Source organism: Onychomys torridus, chromosome 1, assembly GCF_903995425.1.
Source record: "Onychomys torridus chromosome 1, mOncTor1.1, whole genome shotgun sequence".
Classification (NCBI taxonomy): Eukaryota; Metazoa; Chordata; class Mammalia; order Rodentia; family Cricetidae; genus Onychomys; species Onychomys torridus.
The window spans coordinates 11,886,171-11,904,676 of NC_050443.1; the positions used below are offsets into that span (position 1 = coordinate 11,886,171).

The following is an 18,506-nucleotide window of genomic DNA, read 5'->3' on the forward strand; positions in this document are numbered from 1 at the left end:
CTCTGTGGGCACCAGACATGCTGGTGGTGCGCGCGCGCGCACACACACACACACACAAAGAAAAAAAAATGGAAGAGGAGGAGACAGTAGCAACAGTAGCAGTCAGGGCGATGGGGATGGAGGTTTAGGGAGCCCTGGAAGATCAGAGAGAGGTACACACACTGAGGTGGGGGAGGTATTCTCATGACCTTGCATCACAGCACATAATTCTGTGTGAGCCTCTCCTCCTGGGAGTCCCAGACCAGAGTAAGGCCCTCTCCACCCTCGGCTTCCTGGTCTGTAAAATGGAAATAATAACAACAGGATGTTTCAGTGAACTGATGAACCCAGGTGTCTGATGCCTGGCGCTCTGCCTACGTGACCAACTCTCCCACCCCTGTCACTGTTATTGATTGTCCCCATCATCTGGAATGATCTCTTAGGTGCTAGCATGGAGTGACAGTTCCTAACAGTGATGAACCCAGATTTTGAGAGTGGGCCATCCAGTGTGGGGGCTCTTTCAAACCTGATGACTTGAGTCCCATGCCCAAATCCCATGGTTGGAAGGAAACAGCTTCCCGGTGTTATCCTTTGGCCTCCATGTACACGAGAGGGTATTTGTGTACCTGTACTATCACCTACACAGCGATAATAAAATGTAAAAATCAGTTAGAATGGTTGTAGTGCCTGGGTGCCTTTGTTTTCCTCGGCCTCAGTTTCCCACAACAGCCTCAGTCCATTTCTTCTTCTATGGGCTGTTGTATGACGTTTAGGTGAGTCAAATATTTTGCACAGCTCCTGACATCTGACAATCGGGTTTTTCATGCCACATATTTTCCTGTTTCTGTCCAGAGAGGAAAGGGTCTGGCTGTGACCTTTAACCTCTGTCTCCGCCCCATAGTAAACTGAGTGCTTGTGGGGCACAATTTGTCCCTGGGCAGATCGCTGACTCAGCTCGGGATACCCCCTCCCCTTGTCCAGCTCCCTAAACCGGTCGGGGCCCTTCCAAAGGGCTTATTAGAGGGGAGGGCCCCATCTTCATTCCTATCTTCCTTTGAGGATTTCCTGGGTCTTGGCCTTAGGGAGGCTGCTATACACAGGTGGCCAAGACGCCCGGCCCTCCAGGGGCACAGGAATGGGGGCGCGGGAGGCTGAGTGGGAGGTCTGGGCGCTGGGCTCTCGCTGGGTGGGGCCGGAGGGGCCGGGATGGCCGGGTGCCTGGGCTGCGGGCGGGGCAGGCTGCTGGCTCCCTCCTCCCTGGAGAGCTGTCGGACCTGTTGTCCCCCCTCTCCACTTCCGGGCTGCTGGGGAGGGGGACGGGGCGGCCTCTCTATCCTCCCTCCTCCCAGCCACCTGTTTCGCGGCAGAAGCCGCGGTGCCCAGCGCAGAGGCGGAGAGGAGGCTGGCGACCTCCGGGGATCTCCTCCCAGGGAGGAACGGGGCGTCGGGGCCCCAGGTGCATCCGGAGAGGGAGTCGCTGCGAGCCCCGAGGTCTGGATTCTAGGGTGAGGAGCCTTGGACGCTGCTATCCTGCAGGGGGATCGGGACCGAACTGCAGAGCTTCGGGGAGGAGGGCCCGGCTAGTCCCGGGGGTTGGAGGAGATGGGGTCTCTTGGAGGCAATCTGGACAACTGAGGAGGGCTGCTGGGAGGGTTCCGGGATGACACGGGGAGCAAAGGGAATGAATGCTCAGTGTGCGACTCCCCAGCACCGGGCGAGCTGGGACTCCGGACACAAAACTCTCTTCCCAGTTCCAGGTGTGTGTGTCACCTTCCCGAGCCGTCCTGCCTAGCCCGGATCCCGAGCGGGTCCCGGAGAAGCTTCAGGCCACTCCCTCGGAGTGTTCGGAGCTTGTCTCGGGACCTTTGGGCTCCGCCCCTGGGCACGCTCACCGAGGGCTAGACCACGCCCCGGGGCCCCAGCCACGCCCACCCCGCAGGACTCGGACGCGGCCATGGGGACACCCAGCACCCCGGAGGAGGGTTCCTCGTCGCCGCAGGTTCCGGAATGCACCGCCGAGGTGCAGCCTCAAGGGGCCGTGCAGCCTCAGGGGCACCCCGAGGAGCCCCAAGAGCACAAGGAGCCCCAGGTCCCCGCGGAGCTTCCGAGCTGCCGCGGAGCTGAGCGGCAGGCCGAGGAAGAGGAAGAAGTGGGAGAAGGAAGCAGCACTGAGAGCTGCCGAGAAGAGGTGAGGGGTCGCTGCGGGGGACCCAGACGGACAGACGGACAGACGCCCAAGCAGGGGGCCGGCCCGACACAGAAGGACAGATGGGGAGAGACCCAGAGTCAAAGAGAGATAACCCAGAGACCGGCAGAAACACCCAGAGTCACACAAGGTTGCGTTTGAAGTCAGAGAGAGCCAGATAGAAACACAGGCACTGGGTAAGACAGAAACACACCGAGGGAGACAAAGACCCGAAAGAGAGACACGGGCAAGACACACAGATCTAGCAACGGAGAAACAAAAAGAAGAAATGCAGAGATGGAAAAAGAGACGAAGTCAGAGAGAAAGGGGAAAGAGAGTGATCTAGGTAGGGACTCTGAGAAAGTGATGCCAAGAGGTTGAGACTCAGGGGCAGGTGAGCTCCTCGGGTACAAAGGCACTTGCTGCCAAGTCTGATGACCCGAGTTCGATCCCCGGGACCCACATGATGTAAGGCAAGATGCTTCTGACCTCCGCTGGCAGAGAGTGGGGGGGGGGGGAAGGAGAGAGAGGGAGAGGGAGGGGGAGGGAGATAGAAGAACAACACAGTTTAGCGTTGTATCTTGCTTCCTGGCTTTGTACCCGCGCTGAACCTGGCGCCCCACCCCCCACCTTTACTCTTCCATTCAGACCGAGTAGTTGAATTAGGCAGCTCGTGACCCCCAGAGGCGCAATTGGGGTGGGGACCAGACCTGTTTGGTGACTGTGTGTGTAGGGGGAACTTCTCTCCTCCTGTTCACACCCTCTCTAATTTCAGCCCGAGGCTACGCCTGCCGCACAGATTCCAGCCACACCTTCCTCCCGGCTCGCTCCTGGGGAAGGGATGCGAGGGGCTGCGCGGCGGCTGCGAGGTCAGCAGCTGGAGGCATTGACCCGCGTGGCTCTGATGGAGCAGCGTGTGAAGGAGTTACAGCGCCAGAAGAGGGAACTGAGGATCGAGGTGAGGATGGGGAGCCCTTGGGAAATGAACCCGTGCGGGAACCTGCACTCGAAGCCATAGATAGCATCCGTACTCAGATGAGCAGGTGTTCCAGGCCTGGGGCCTCTTCCTGATTTCCCATCTACCAGCCCGGTCCTTACTCGGCTGCTGCACCAAAACTCTTGCTTTTATTTTGCAGATGGAAGTGGAGGTGGCCCTGCTCCGGGGTGAACTGGCTGGGGAGCGGGTGGCCGCTCGGAGAGAGGAGGAGCAGCTGAAGGAGCTGCTGGGCCAGCAGGTGGAGTCCCAGCCAAGCAGCCAAGAGCTGCGGGAACAGGTTGGTTCGACCACTGACACCATCATTGTCCTTTCTTCCTGGCTGGACCGTCCTGCGATCTGGCCTAATGGTGGCCCTTGTTTGCCAGACGGAGAACTTGCTTCCTCCTCTTTCCGGGGCCTGACCTGGATGCCTGACCACTGAAGTCTCTTTCTCTTGCCCCTCCGTTTCACACTTTAATAGTACTGGGAAACATTTCAGACCCTCAGAAATGGACTATTCAGCTGGGCAGGTGTCTTGTGCTCATCAGCTTCATCAATGATTCATTTAATATTCTTCTTTCATCTCCCCCAATTTCTTCCTTGTCCCATTATCCCTAGATCCATACTAAGATTCAAAACCAGTGCAAATATCCTACGTTGAGTCACACCCCAGCCCCTCACTGGGGGATTCTAGGCAGGGGATCTACCACTGAGTCACACCCCAGCCCTTCACTGGGGGATTCTAGGCAGGCGCTCTACCACTGAGACACACCCCAGCCCCTCACTGGGGGATTCTAGGCAGGGGCTCTACCACAGAGCCACACCCCAGCCCCTCACTGGGGGATTCTAGGCAGGGGCTCTACCACTGAGTCACACCCCAGCCCCTCACTGGGGGATTCTAGGCAGGGGCTCTACCACTGAGACACACCCCAGCCCTCACTGGGGGATTCTAGGCAGGGGCTCTACCACTGAGCCACACCCCAGCCCCTCACTGGAGGACTCTAGGCAGGGGCTCTACCACTGAACCACACACCAGCCCCTCACTGGGGGATTCTAGGCAGGGGCTCTACCACTGAGCCACACCCCAGCCCCTCACTGGGGGATTCTAGGCAGGGGCTCCACCACTGAGCCACACCCAGCCCTTCACTGGGGGACTCTAGGCAGGGGCTCTACCACTGACCACAACACAGCCCCTCACTGGGCGATTCTAGGCAGGGTTCTACCACTGAGCCACACCCCAGCCCCTCACTGGGGGATTCTAGGCAGGGGCTCCACCACTGAGCCACACCCCAGCCCCTCACTGGGGGATTCTAGGCAGGGGCTCTACCACTGAGCCACACCCCCAGCCCCTCACTGGGGAACTCTAGGTAGAAGCAAAATGATCTATCACTGATTCACATCCCTAGCCTGTCCCAAGTTTTAAATGCTCATCATAGAAGTCATATTGCCTGTACATACAGTTTGTAGGTACCACTGCAAAATGAGAACTTACGTGTGTGTGTGTGTGTGTGTGTGTGTGTGTGTGTGTGTGTGTGTGTGTGTAATTGTTATTTGAGACTTGGCCCCCTGTATCCTTATCTGGCCTTGATCCCATAATTCTCTTGTCTTAGTCTCCTGTGTGCAGGGGTTAAAGGTGAGTCCCAGGCCTGTGTGATGCGTTGAAAGTCTTCTTTCCTTTCTTTCTTTCTTTTTTTTTTTTTTAAGATTTATTTATTTATTATGTATACAGTATTCTGCCTGCATGTGTCCCTGCAGGCCAGAAGAGGGCGCCAGATCTCACCACGCATGGCCGTGAGCCACCACGTGGTTGCTGGGAATTGAACTCAGGACCTCCGGAAGAGCATTTGGTGCTCCCAACCTCTGAGCCATCTCTCCAGCCCCTTTCTTTCTTTTTTTAAAGCAGGATTTCTCTGTGGAACCGTTTTGCCTGTCCTGTCCTGGAACTCATTCTAGACCAATTTGGCCACAAACCCAGAGATCCACCTGCCTCAGCCTCTCAAGGCCTTTTTCTTTTCAAGACTTAGTGTGTGTGTGTGTGTGTGTGTGTGTGTGTGTGTGTGTGTGTGTGTGTGTGTGTGTTGCATGTAGACGATCTCGGAAGCCGGAAGAGGATGTTGGATCCTCTGAAGCTGGAGTCACGGGCTGTCAGCGCCTGTGACACTAGTGCTAGGTCGTCTGCAAGAGCAGTGCGTGCCCTTAACCGCTGAGCCATCTCTCCAGCCCCATTATCGCTTCTTTTTTCTAAGATAGGATCTCAGATAGCCTAGGCTGGCTTTGAACTCACTATGTAGCTTAGGATGACCTTGAACCCTGATTTTTCTGCTTCCACCTCCCACGTCCTGGGATTTCAGGTACACAGCACTAGGCCCAGCTGAATTATGCATTGTGCTTATAGCAAAACCAGCTGGTGCTGTCTGCCCCCTGCCCCCACTCCTTCCTCCTCCTCTTCTGCCTCCTCCTTTCTCCACCCGACCCAGGGTCTATAGCCCAGTCTGGCACTGAACTTGTTTTGTATTTGAGGATGACTCTGAATTCCGGATCCCTTTGCCTTCACCTCTCAAGGGCCTGCACCATGACTCCCGACAAAAATCTGAGTCCTCTGTCAGTAGCCAGGATGTGGCTGACCATGTGCCTGTGGGGACAGTCAGTGCCCCTCCGTTCTCTGTGAGCACATGGTCACTTGGCTGTATAGGCCTGGTGAGATTTGGATGTGCTTTATGCCTTCCTGCTGAGTCTAAGGGATGTCAGCTCTGGCTGTGTGGACCTCAGTGAGTCACGCTGATCTTAAGACTCTTATCTAAAGATGTGAACATCCCTCCAGGTCATGGCTTGGCTGGGTCTAAAAAAGTCAACATTGTTGACATTGTTAGCTGTGGCTGTCTGTATGTTCAGGATCTGTGTCCTGCTCTTATAGTACAAGAGCTCTGTCACCCAGGGCCCCGATTTCTCTCCTGAGGTCTGGCCCTATTTGTCCAGGATTCTGGGTTCTAGGTATTTCTTTCTTTAGACACAGAAATCTGAGTACTGAGCTTTTCCTCCCTCAGACCCAGGGCTCCAGGCCCAGCCCTCCTCCCTCAGACCCAGGGATCAAGGCTCAGTCCTCCTCCCTCAGATGCAGGGGTCCAAGCCAGTCCCTCCTCCCTCAGACTTAGGGCTCCAGGCCCAGCCACCTCCCTCTGTCTATGTCCCTTACCTAACAAATCCAGAGTCATCCTGAGAAACCCTCATCTCCACACTGTGATCTTGGTGTCTCTTTTATTACAAGATCATAACCCTTACCCCTGCACTGCATGCCCCTGCCCCCTGCACTGCATGCCCTTGCCCTTGCCCCCTGCACTGCATGCCCTTGCCCCCTGCACTGCATGCCCCTGCCCCCTGCACTGCATGCCCCTGCCCCCCTGCACTGCATGCCCCTGCTCCTGCCCCTGCACTGCATGCCACCCCTGCACTGCATGCCCCTGACTTTGACTCCTGCACTGCATGCCCCTGCCCCCTCCACTGCATGCCCCTGCCCCCCAGGACAACAGTGGCCATGCTCTCTCTCCTTCTGCTCTTCTCTGTCTCTTTTCCATCCACACTCCCCAGGCTTGGCTCCTGGTTGCCCCCTCATTGCTAGAAGTCCTTCTCAACATGGAGGTCTGCTCCAGTCTTCCCTCAGCTCCACATAGCCCCGATGATAAAGTCAGATGGAACCAAACATGAATTGTGCATATACCATTCTCCATGTCACTGCCCTGCTCAGCCCTTCTCTTCCCACAGCCACATCTCTCCCACACATAGGATTTGCCTTCAAAATGTTTGGGCTTTTCCACACTTCTGCCAAAAAGTTTCTTGTAGTTCCTTGTATCTCCTTAGCTTTAAATATTGCTTGGTTTCTGCTCACTGTAGAGGGCATCAGAAGTAACTCTGGGACCGGGGGTGTGGCTCAGTGGAGAACCCTTGCCTAGAATCCCCCAGTGAGGGGCTGGGGTGTGGCTCAGTGGTGGAGCCCCTGCCTAGAATCCCCCAGTGAGGGGCTGGGGTGTGGCTCAGTGGTAGAGACCCTGCCTAGAATCCCCCAGTGAGGGGCTGGGGTGTGGCTCAGTGGTAGAGCCCCTGCCTAGAATCCCCCAGTGAGGGGCTGGGGTGTGGCTCAGTGGTAGAGCCCCTGCCTAGAATCCCCCAGTGAGGGGCTGGGGTGTGACTCAGTAGAAGAGCCCCTGCCTAGAATCCCCCAGTGAGGGGCTGGGGGTGTGGCTCAGTGGTAGAGCCCCTGCCTAGAATCCCCCAGTGAGGGGCTGGGGTGTGGCTCAGTGGTAGAGCCCCTGCCTAAAATCCCCCAGTGAGGGCTGGGGTGTGCAGCACTGCTGTATCATATATAAGATTGAATCAAAAAATAGTAATAAATTAAGAAAAAAGAGAGCAGGGAAAGAAATGGAATCTATGTTGCAAGTTCCCATGGGTGCACACTCAGCGCCCTCACAGTTCCCAGGTGTAACAGCTTTGTCTCTGTGAGAGCACAGGGCCTGGGGCTCATCTGACTTGGCTCTCCATTTTCTCACAGCACGACTGTGTTTTTATATTCATGCCTTTATTTGTTCTTCTTCCTCCCTCCCTCTCTCCCTCCCTCCCTCCTTCCCTCCCTCCCTCCCTCCCTCCCTCCCTCTGTCCTTGCGTAGGGTCTGGCTCTATGCCCCAGGCTAGCCTTGAACTTGCCATTCTCCTGCCTCCATCTATTGAGTGCTAGGATTGTGGGCATATGCCACCATGGCAGGCTGTCACTTGTTTCTTACACTGTTTCCATGGTGATTCCTCTGGAGCAGGGCCATGAAGCAGACATGGAGGTCCTTCCATGAGGAGCGGACACCGCAGCAGGGCCTGAGTCCTGGTTGTCTGCTTCCTGGCTTGAGTCCAGGCCCATAGCCTGCTTGTTCCTTCAGGAGCAGAGGCAGCTGAGCCAGGAGCGGGATCATGTGGAGCGTCTTCGCCAGAGACTGAGGGAGGCCCAAGGACAGCTTGATTTGCAGCCGGAGGACCAGAGAGAAAGGCTCCTGCAGGGGGTCCAGGAGGTGAGGACTCTTTGGATCTCCTCAGAAACTGGGTTCCATGTCTGTCTTCCACCAGTAGCCAAGAGCCCTGGCTCGGGCCTCTTCCCTCAGGTCCAGCAGTCGAGACGCCAGCCTCTTCCCTCAGACACGGGGTTCTAGGTTCCAGTCCTCTCTCTAACATAGGGTTCTAGCCCCTACCCTTCCTCCCTCAGGTGTGGGGTTCTAGGTCCCAGCCCTCCGCCCTCTAACATTAGGGTTCTAGCCCCCAGCCCTCCTCCCTCAGGTGTGGGGTTCTAGGTCCCAGCCCTCCTCCCTCTAACATTAGGGTTCTAGCCCCCACCCCTCCTCCCTCTGGTGTGGGGTTCTAGGTTCCAGCCCTCCTCCCTCTAACATTAGGGTTCTAGCCCCCACCCCTCTTCCCTCTGGTGCGGGGTTCTAGGTTCTGGTCCCCCTCTAACATAGGGCCCTGCCCCTCCCCCCTCTGGTGTGGGGTTCTAGGTTCCAGTCCTCTCTCTAACATTAGGGTTCTAGCCCCACCCCTCCCTCTGGTGTGGGGTTCTAGGTTCAGCCCCCTCCCTCTAACATTAGGGTTCTAGCCCCACCCTTCCTCCCTCTAGTGTGGGGTTCTAGGTTCCAGCCCTCCTCCCTCTAACATTAGGGTTCTAGCCCCCACCCCTCCTCCCTCTGGTGTGGGGTTCTAGGTTCCAGTCCCCCTCTAACATAGGGTCCTAGCTCCCACCCCTCCTCCCTCTGGTGTGGGGTTCTAGGTTCCAGCCTTCCTCCCTCTAACATAGGGTTCTAGCCCCCACCCCTCCTCCCTCTGGTGTGGGGTTCTAGGCCCCAGCCTCCTCCCTCGGACCCAGTGTCCTGACCCCAGTCTTCTCCCTCAGATCTCGGGGCCTGGGTCAAGCCCACCAGCTCCCTCCTTCCTCAGGTCTAGGGATCCTGTCTCCAGTCCTTGTGTCCCCACCCTCAGATTGGAGAGCAGCTAGAAGCTGCCCAACGCGCCTATGAAGACCTGGAGTTCCAGCAGCTGGAGCGGGAGAGCCGTGCCGATGAGGAGCGGGACAGCCCTGAGGTCCGAGCTCCAGACTCCAAGGTCCGGGAACTTCAGGCCAGTGTGGCTCAGCACAGGGTGAGTCCCTGGCCCTGCCCTGCCTGCTCCGTGCTTCCCTTTGCCCCGTTTCCTTGACGGTCCTGGAACAGTCGCTGTATGCCAGACACAATGGCAGCCATCGTGAGCTGCGGACTCCCCGCAGCACGCACGCCCTGTTCCTTTTCCTCATACTGTAGCTGAAGACCGTGAAAGCCAGGGTGCTCACATCATCTTTCTTCCTACTTCATTCCTTAAAGGGGAGAGCAGGGAGTCACTTTTAAATCCGTTCATTTGTATGTGTGTTAGAGCATGCGTGCCACCATACTGGTGGAAGTCAGAGAGCGGGCGAACATTTCTCACTTCCCTCCATGTAGGTCCACGGGATTGAAGTCAGGCCAGTGAGGCTTGGCAGCAAGCACCTTTCCCTTCTGAGCCGTCTCGCTGGCCCTAACCACTCATTCGTTCTGGCAGCTTTATGTTTAAAGTTTGGCTGTGGGGAAGTGAGGCAAGCTTGGCTGTACCGTTCAGCTTCCCACCCATTTGTAAAAGTTCCATACCTCTTCTGGAAGATTGCTGTCTCCTTTCTCTCTCCTTGGCTTCTGTCTGTGTGTGGCCAGGCTGCCTGGAACCAGCTAGGCAGCCAAGAATGATGACTTTAAACTTGCAATCCTCCTGCCTCTACCTCCTGAGTGCTGGGCCTGCAGGTAACCACCACACCCAGTTTATGCAGCACCGAGGGTGACACCCAGGACTTCAAGCCTGCCAGGCAAGCACTCTGCCAACTGAACCACACCTCCACTCCCTCTGGTTTGCTTGTTTTTGAGACAGGGTCTCACTCTAGCCAAGGCTGGCCTAGGACGCGCTATGTGGTCCAGGTTGGCCTCATAGTTGCGGCAATTCTTCTGCCTCAGGATCTTGAGTGTTATATTTACAGGCATGGTTCCGTTTTCTCTGTTTAAGATTTATTTTTATTTATTTATTTCAACTGTATGTGAGTATTGTGTGAATGTGTGTGTATGAGTGTGAGTGTGTGTGAGAGACTGTGTGTGTGTGTGTGTGTGTGTGTGTGTGTGTGTGTGCTTGTAGGAGCCCATGGAGGCCAGGAGGGTGTCGGAACACTTGGAACTGGAGTTAGAGGCAGTGGTAGACCCCTGCTGTGGGTGCTGGGAATTGAACTAAGGGTCCTCTGCAAGAGCAGTACATACTCTGGACCTCTGAGCCACTCTCTGCTCTCCATGAGTTTCTGTGTCTCCCTGGGATCTGCCTGTGCATCATTCCACTCCACCAACCCCAGATGTCGTCTGGGATTTCACCTCCAAAAAAGAAAGAGGGTTCCAGGAGCTTAACGTCAGCTCTCTCTCCCCAGTTCCTGAGATATATGAGGGGGTGTGGAAAAGCCGGGCACTGCTGGAGGGTGGCCTGGGAACCCAAAGCAGGCAACCACTTGAATGACCAGATTGGGGATCCCTTGCAGCGCCGCATCCAGGTTTTGGAGGAACAGCTCAAGACGCTGGGGGAGCAGATGGCGGCTGAGAGCTGGGGGCTGAGCAGGAAGAAAGAAGAAGCTGTGCAGGCCCTCACGCAGGTGAGTTTCCAGAGACCTGTCCCCACCCTCTCTGTCCCAGCTCCCTGCACCCCGGGTAGTTCCCAACATCAGAAGATCTATGGGTGTGGCCTGTGTTGTGAGGTGAGGTCCATGATACCCTCTCCTAGGAACGGAGCCGGCTGTTTGAGCTCAATTGCCTTCAGGGACCATGTGGTGGGGACTTCTCTGAGCCTGACCAAGCACTCACCAAGGTAGGGGATTTCCTGTACCTGCTGGTCCTCCTCCTGGGAACCTGGATCCCAGCCTCTTAGAACCACAGGAACCAGGAGTGTGAGCTTCTGGTCCTTCCTCCCTCAGACCCAGGGGTCCAGGCCCAGCCCTCCTCCCTCAGACCCAGGGGTCCAGGCCCAGCACTCCTCCCTCAGACCCAGGGTCCAGGCCCAGCCCTCCTCCCTCAGACCCAGGGTCCAGGCCCAGCCCTCCTCCCTCAGACCCAGGGATCCAGGCCCAGCCCTCCTCCCTCAGACCCTGGGTCCAGGCCCAGCCCTCCTCCCTCAGACCCAGGGCTCCAGACCCAGCCTCCTCCCTCAGACCCAGGGATCCAGGCCCAGCCCTCCTCCCTCAGACCTAGGGGTCCAGGCTCAGCCCTCCTCCCTCAGACCCAGGGTCCAGACCCAGCCCTCCTCCCTCAGACCCAGGGCTCCAGGCCCAGCCCTCCTCCCTCAGATGTCAGAACTAGGAGTCAAGGCCCTAGCTATTCTCCCTCAAAACTCAGGGATTGAAGCCCCAGCTTTCTTCCATGAGACCCAGGGGTCCAGGCTGCAAAGAACTGGCACTCTATGCCTGCAGCCCTGGCTTTTGCTGGGAGACTGAGCAGTGAGGACTGTCTTCTGGCTCTCTTATGATCAGGCCTTTGCTTTTCCATCTGAGAAATGGACTGGTGCTGGCAGCCTGGGGTTAGAACATCTGTGAACTGGGAGTGCCTCCTAGATCCTTGTGTGTGGTTGTGTGTGTTACAGATGGTTGTGAGCCTCTATATGGGTGCTGGGAATTGAACCCAGGTCCTCTGCAAGAACAGTCAGTGTTCTTAAGAGCTGAGCCATCTCTCCAGCACACACACACCCACACACACACACACACACACACACACACACACCCTGTCTTTACACACAAACCCACACACCCTGTCTTTATACACACCACACCCTGACCTTACACACACACACCCTGTCTTTACACACACACACACATCCTGTCTTTACACACACACACCCCCTGTCTTTACACACACACACATCCTGTCTTTATACACACACACACCCCGTCTTTACACACACACACACACACACACTGTCTTCACACACACACACACACACCCTGTCTTTACACACACACACACAAACAGATACACCCTGTCTTTCTTTACACATATACACACCGTCTTTACACACACACATTCTGTCTTTACACACACACACACCCTGTCTTTACACACACACCCTGTCTTTACACACACACACACCCTGTCTTTACACACACACACCCTGTCTTTACACACACACCCTGTCTTTACACACACACACATCCTGTCTTTATACACACACACACCCCGTCTTTACACACACACACACACACACTGTCTTCACACACACACACACACCCTGTCTTTACACACACACACACAAACAGATACACCCTGTCTTTCTTTACACATACACACACCGTCTTTACACACACACATGCTGTCTTTACACACACAGACACCCTGTCTTTACACACACACCCTGTCTTTACACACACACACCCTGTCTTTACACATACACCCAGTCTTTACACACACAGACACCCTGTCTTCACACACACACGCACACACACACACACACCCTGTCTTTACACACACACACACCCTGTCTTTACATACACACACACATACCCTGTCTTTACACACACACACACCCTGTCTTTACACACACACACACATCCTGTCTTTACACACACACACACATCCTGTCTTCACACACACACACCCTGTCTCCACACACACACCCTGTCTTTACACACACACACACACACACACACACACCCTGTCTTCACATACACACCCTGTCTTTACTTACACACACACACACACCCTGTCTTTACACACACACCCTGTCTTTACACACACACACACACACACACACACACACGCACACCCTGTCTTACTGTGACCACCCCCTCCCTTCCCAGCTGCTGTTCACACAGAAGACAGACCGTCAGCTGCTGGTTCTACAGGACCCTGCTGCGTGTGCTGCCTCCACATCTTCGTGCCTCTTCTCCGTCCACAGCTCCCTACAGGTGCTGTTTGTGTTGGTGTGCTCCCTGGGGGGAGGAGGGAACCTCCATGGGTGCTCTCTGCCTAAGGATGGGTGATAAGATGGGAAACTTGGCACAGGATACTTATTATTATTATTTTGCACAACACCCACTTCTCTATGCAAGATGGGAGCCTGTGACCCAGGAGAGACATTTAAAAGTGACCAACAGGCTCCTTTGATGAGGTCATCTCTGTGTCCTCCTGGCCCAGCACTTCTCCTCAATTTCCTTTAAAAATATATGTGTATTATTTAATAATTAATTACTTATTAATTAATTACATGTGTGTATCTATGTGCCACATGCATGCCTGAAGTCTTCAGAGGCCAGAAGAGGGCATCAGATCTTCTAGAAATGGAGTCACTGATGGTTGTGAGCCACCGTGTGGTGCTGGGAATCAGCCAGTGCTCTTAACTGCTGAGCCGTCTCTCCAGCCCTGCTGACCACTTTTAAAAATGTTTATCCTCCACTTGTTTCTGCCTTTTGAGAACTATGGGCTCATTAGCCCAATCTTGTTCGGCAGTCTTGGAGTTGTCTGGGATGTGTGTCTGTGTTTAAATTTAGCTGTTTTTTGTGTGTGTTCTAGAGTCTAGATACCGGCTCCCTCTGAAGTGCTGCTGGAGTCACAACCCCTGCTGTACATTGGCTTTTTATTCCCTGAAATCCCTTCCCTTGGTTCTTGGAGTTATTTCCTGTGATGTTGGAGTCCTTTTTAGAAAGACCTTGCCTGTCTCTTGAGTGTTTTCCTTTAGCAGTTCTGGAGTCTCAGGTTGTATTTTACTCCAGTGAGTGTTTTGCCTGCATGTTATGTGTGTATGCAGTACCCATGGAGGCCAGAAGAGGGCGACGTATTCCTCTGGAACTGGAGTCACAGCCGGTTGTGAGCCGCCATATGGGGGCTGAGAACAGAACCTGGGCCCTCTGGAAGAGCCGCTGTTGCTCTTAACTGCCCAGCCTTCTCTCCTGCCCTTTATTCGTGAGGGTCTCACTGTGTAGCTCAGGCTGGCATCCTGTTTGTACATCCTCCCACATATTGGAAACCATCTTCCATGTGCGTCTGGTGGTACATGCTTGTAATGGCAAGGGCCGAGGAAGGAGGAGGTTCCAAGCTAGCCTGGGCTACATAGTGAGATGCTGTCTCCAAATAATAAAAATGAAGCCAAGGGAGGTGATGGACACATAATTCAGCACTTGGGAAGTAGAGGCAGGAGGACTGTGAATTGGAGGCTAGCCTGAGCTACTTAGCAAGGTTTAGGGTCAGCCTCGGCTACACAACAAGATCCTATCTCTAAGTGAATAAGTAAGTAAATCAATCATTTTTTTCTAAAAGCAAATACTCTCTGGATGACTCACAGTCTCCAATGGGAGGCCGTGGGAGGCCAGTAGTTGCCGCACTGTCGTGTTTAGGTAGTTTCTCTCCCTGAATCTTTGTCCTGGTGTATTGGGCTTGGGGATACAGAGCCACAGGCCACCTGTAGGAAGTTGGCTAGATAATATACTTCTAATAAGTATGGACTATTTAGTTTTTTTTTTTTTTTTTTTTCTCTGAGACAGGGTTTCTCTGTGTAGTTTTGGTGCCTGTCCTGGAACTCTGGCCTTGAACTCACAGAGATCTGCCTGCCTCCACCTCCTGAGTGCTGGGATTAAAGGCATGCACCACCACCACCCAGTGCTTTTTTTTTTTTTTTTTTTTTTTATTAATTTTTTTTGTTTAGACAGGTTCTTATGTAGCCCAGGCTGGCCTCAAACTCACTGTATAGCCAAGGATGACCTTGAACTTCTGATCTTCTTGCTTCACCCCCAGAGTGCTGGGACTAGAGACATGTGTCACCATGCTCAGTTATATGTAGTCCTGGGGATCGAACCCAGGACTTTGTGAGGCCAGCATTCTACCCACTGAGCATCATCCCCAGTCCTTTTAAAAGTTTTATTTTTCTGGTCCTGGGGGTAAGATTGGGGCCTCATCCCTCTATGATGTTTGATCTGGGACAGCTAGCTGGTGGCTTTTCTAAGGCAGAGTTCTTGACTTTTTGCTGAGACAGAGACGGCACACCTCTTCCTGGAGGTGTGCATCCGGGCTGGTGACTTTCCATCTCTGCGAGAAAGCTTTTAACTCACAGCTTTCATGGGTTTGGTCCTGAGTCACTTGGCTCCATGGGTGCTGAGCCTGTGGTGAGCTGAAGAAAGCGTCATGGTAGAAGGGTGTGTGTGTGTGTGTGTGTGTGTGTGTGTGTGTGAGAGAGAGAGAGAGAGAGAGAGAGAGAGAGAGGGCGCTGCTCACCTCATGTCAGCCAGGAAGCGGGCACACAAGTGGATGGCGGCGGCAGCGCCTTTAATCCCAGCACTCAGGAGGCAGAGTCAGGTGGATCTCTGTGAGTTCCAGGCCAGCCTGGTCTACAGAGCGAGATCCAGGACAGCCAGGGCTGTTACACAGAGAAACCCTGTCTCAAACAAAAGAGTGGGTGGGGAACAAGATAAACCCTTCTAGGGGATACTTCAAGAAACCTACTTAAGCAGACAGACCCATCTCTTGGTATGTGTGTGAGGATGCACATGTGGATGCCGCCCAGAGATTAGCCTCGGCTATTGTTCCTAAGGAGCTGCTCTCCTTGTTTTATTTTAAAGATTTATTTTCAGCCAGATGTGGTGATTTGTACTTTTAATCATAGTGCTCCCGAGGCAAAAGCAGGTGGATCTCTGTGAATTTGAGGCCAGCTTGGTCTACACAGAGACTTCCAGGCCTCTGGAAGAACAACATGTGTTCTTAGTCATCTAGCCATCACTCCAGAGCCCCTGCCCCTTTAAAAATAGTTTTTAAAAGGTGCATATATATGTCTGCGTGCGAGTGGGTATGTGCACATGAGTGCAGTACCTACAGAGGCCAGAAGAGGGTGTTTGGTCCCCTGAAGCTGGAGGCACAGGTAGTTGTGAGCTGCCAGACATGGATGCTGGGAACCAAACTTGGGTCATTTGCATGATCAGTAAGTGCTCTTAACCTCTGACCCATCTCTCCAGTGCCCCTCCCCCTTGTATTTTTGAGGCAGGGTCTCTCACTGGGTTCTGAGGCTTATGGATCAGGCTAGGCCAGCAATACCCAGGGATCCCTTGGTCTGTTTTCGCCTCCACAGAACTTGGTGTTGCCACCACACCAAGTTTTTTTTTCTTTTTCCATATTTGTTTATTTATTGATGAGGTATGCCCTAGACATCACAGAACAGTTGGTGGGAACAATCGATTCTCTTCTTTGGCTGAACTCAGAGCATTCAACTTGGTGGCCTGTACTTGAGCCTGACGTCCTACGTGGATGGACATCTGGTCCTTATGCTTACATGACAAGCGCTTTCTGAGCTGAGTCCCCAGCCTTCACACAGGCCCAGTCTTGTAGTTTCCACGGCCTCTGAGTGATGCCATCAAACCACGAATGCACTAATGGGTTAATTTATGGTAAAGTTAGAGCCTTCTCCATCCACTTGCTCCGGAAGCACAGCTGTCAGCACACCATTTATCCTAAGCACCTTGAGGGGGGTGCTTCCCTTTCAAACACTCCCAACCTTTGTGTTTTCAGGGGTCTATCGGTCTCCAGAGGACAGGAAGCCTGCCCCGGAGGAGGGGAGACAGGGCCAGTCAGAGGGGATCCCCTCGACCTTTGTCCCTCCATTGTACAGGTGAGATGGCTTCTGTTCCCCTTCTGCTCCCCCCTCCCCCATCCCACAGCAGAGGATGGAAAAACAGCTTGGGTGTTGGCTGGAGAATGAGAGGGATCTGGGGGAGGAGACATCTGGCCTCCTTCTGTGCCCTGTTCCTCAGGACCCTTGGAGGCCTCGGCTCTTGCACAAGCAGTGGGGACTCCTGGGAGACCCCCTCTCTATCAGCTGCTCAACTGTGGCTCTGGGAACAGGTGAGGCACGAGGGGCATGAGGAGAAGAGGAAGGAGGAGGTTAGCTAAGGTAACCGCCCTTTGCGGCTTGGTCCACCTAGACACTCGGCGCTGCACCCGGACATCGCCCACATGGAGCGGCTCCTACAGCAGGCTGTGGCAGAGAGGGAGCGGCTGCTGAGGGCCAGGGTGAGACCGCAGGCCCTGCTCCTTCCAGAGGTCCAGATCCCAGCCTTCTCCTTTATATGCAGGGGTCCAGCTCAGCCCTCCTCCCTCAGACTCAGGGGTCCAGTCCCAGCCCTCCTCCCTCAGACCCAGGGATCCAGGCCCAGCCCTCCTCCCTCAGACCCAGGGTCCAGCCCAGCCCTCCTCCCTCAGACCCAGGGATCCAGACCCAGCCCTCCTCCCTCAGATCAGAAGTCCAGACCCAGCCCTCCTCCCTCAGACCCAGGGGCCCAGACCCTGCCCCTCATTCAGCCATTTCCCTCATCTTGCTAGCTGGGGTCCTCATTGATTCTCCCTCATGAATCCACAGGAAGGCATGAGGAGAAGCCCAGAAGGTTCCACAGGCCCTTCAGTTCCTGCCATCATGGTCAGTCCCTCTGTCCCCTCTGGTCTCTTTGCTCTCTAGGCTTTTGCCTTTTTGCATCACACTGTTTCCCGCCTTCCAATGCAACCCAGTAAGGGTCCCGCGTGGCCTGTGAAGAAAAGTGCACAGGTCCCAGGTTCTGCTCCTGTTCCACTCCTTGACACCCATGGCCTTTGCTCGGGTAACTCACTCCGTTTCTTTGCCCTTGGTTTTGCTTGTGTGTTTTAATTGTTTAGCGTTTAAGTTGTGTGCACTTACACAAGCGAGCATGAGCCACAGCGCACATGTGGAAGTCCGGGAGTCGCTTCTCCATTTCCACCATGTGGGTCCCAGGGATTGAACTCACACCGTCAGGGTTGGTGGCAAGCCCCTTTATCACTGAGCCATCTCTCCATCCCCTTGTTCTTGTTTTTTTGTGTGTTTTTGTTTCAGCGTCTTGTGTGTGCTAATCACAAGTTGTACCCTGAGCTATGCTCCAGGTACTTTTTCTTGCCTTTTTCCTTCCTGTACGCCGATAACCATCTCAGCAGTTATTATAGATGGAGAATAAACATATGTAGCCGTTAGAAAAATCCATTAAAACATTTAATTTTAGAAAGAGTCAGGAGCTGGTAGAGGGCTTGTCTAGTGAGGCCCGAGTTCATCCCCAGCACCATGCAGACCAGTCTTGGTGGTTCAAGCCTGTAGTCCCAGCACTTGCGGGTGGAGGCACAAATTTCGTCCTCCACTACAGAGCGATTTCAAGGCCGAGTGGGCTACAAGAGACCCCTCCCCCCAGACTCAGTGAGCCTGGGAGCAGCAAGGGCCACGGATCCTTCTGTGTTTATCCACACAAACTTGTGCTCATTAAAAATGCGCAACGTACCGGGTATCTCG

The 18,506-nt window shown here is 54.4% G+C and overlaps 1 protein-coding gene across 1 annotated transcript; it reads left to right on the top strand.

Moving 5' to 3' along the window:
- Positions 1-1,825: 1,825 nt before the first annotated feature.
- On the top strand, positions 1,826-17,732 carry Phldb3 (pleckstrin homology like domain family B member 3). The gene is made up of 12 exons (XM_036206316.1): positions 1,826-2,167; positions 2,940-3,122; positions 3,301-3,438; positions 8,060-8,188; positions 9,144-9,302; positions 10,738-10,848; positions 10,977-11,060; positions 13,039-13,146; positions 16,730-16,829; positions 16,972-17,062; positions 17,143-17,230; positions 17,577-17,732. The coding sequence occupies exons 1-12, from the start codon at positions 1,934-1,936 to the stop codon at positions 17,670-17,672; spliced, it is 1,521 nt and encodes a 506-aa protein (XP_036062209.1). The 5' UTR covers positions 1,826-1,933; the 3' UTR covers positions 17,673-17,732.
- The last annotated feature ends 774 nt before the right edge of the window (positions 17,733-18,506 follow it).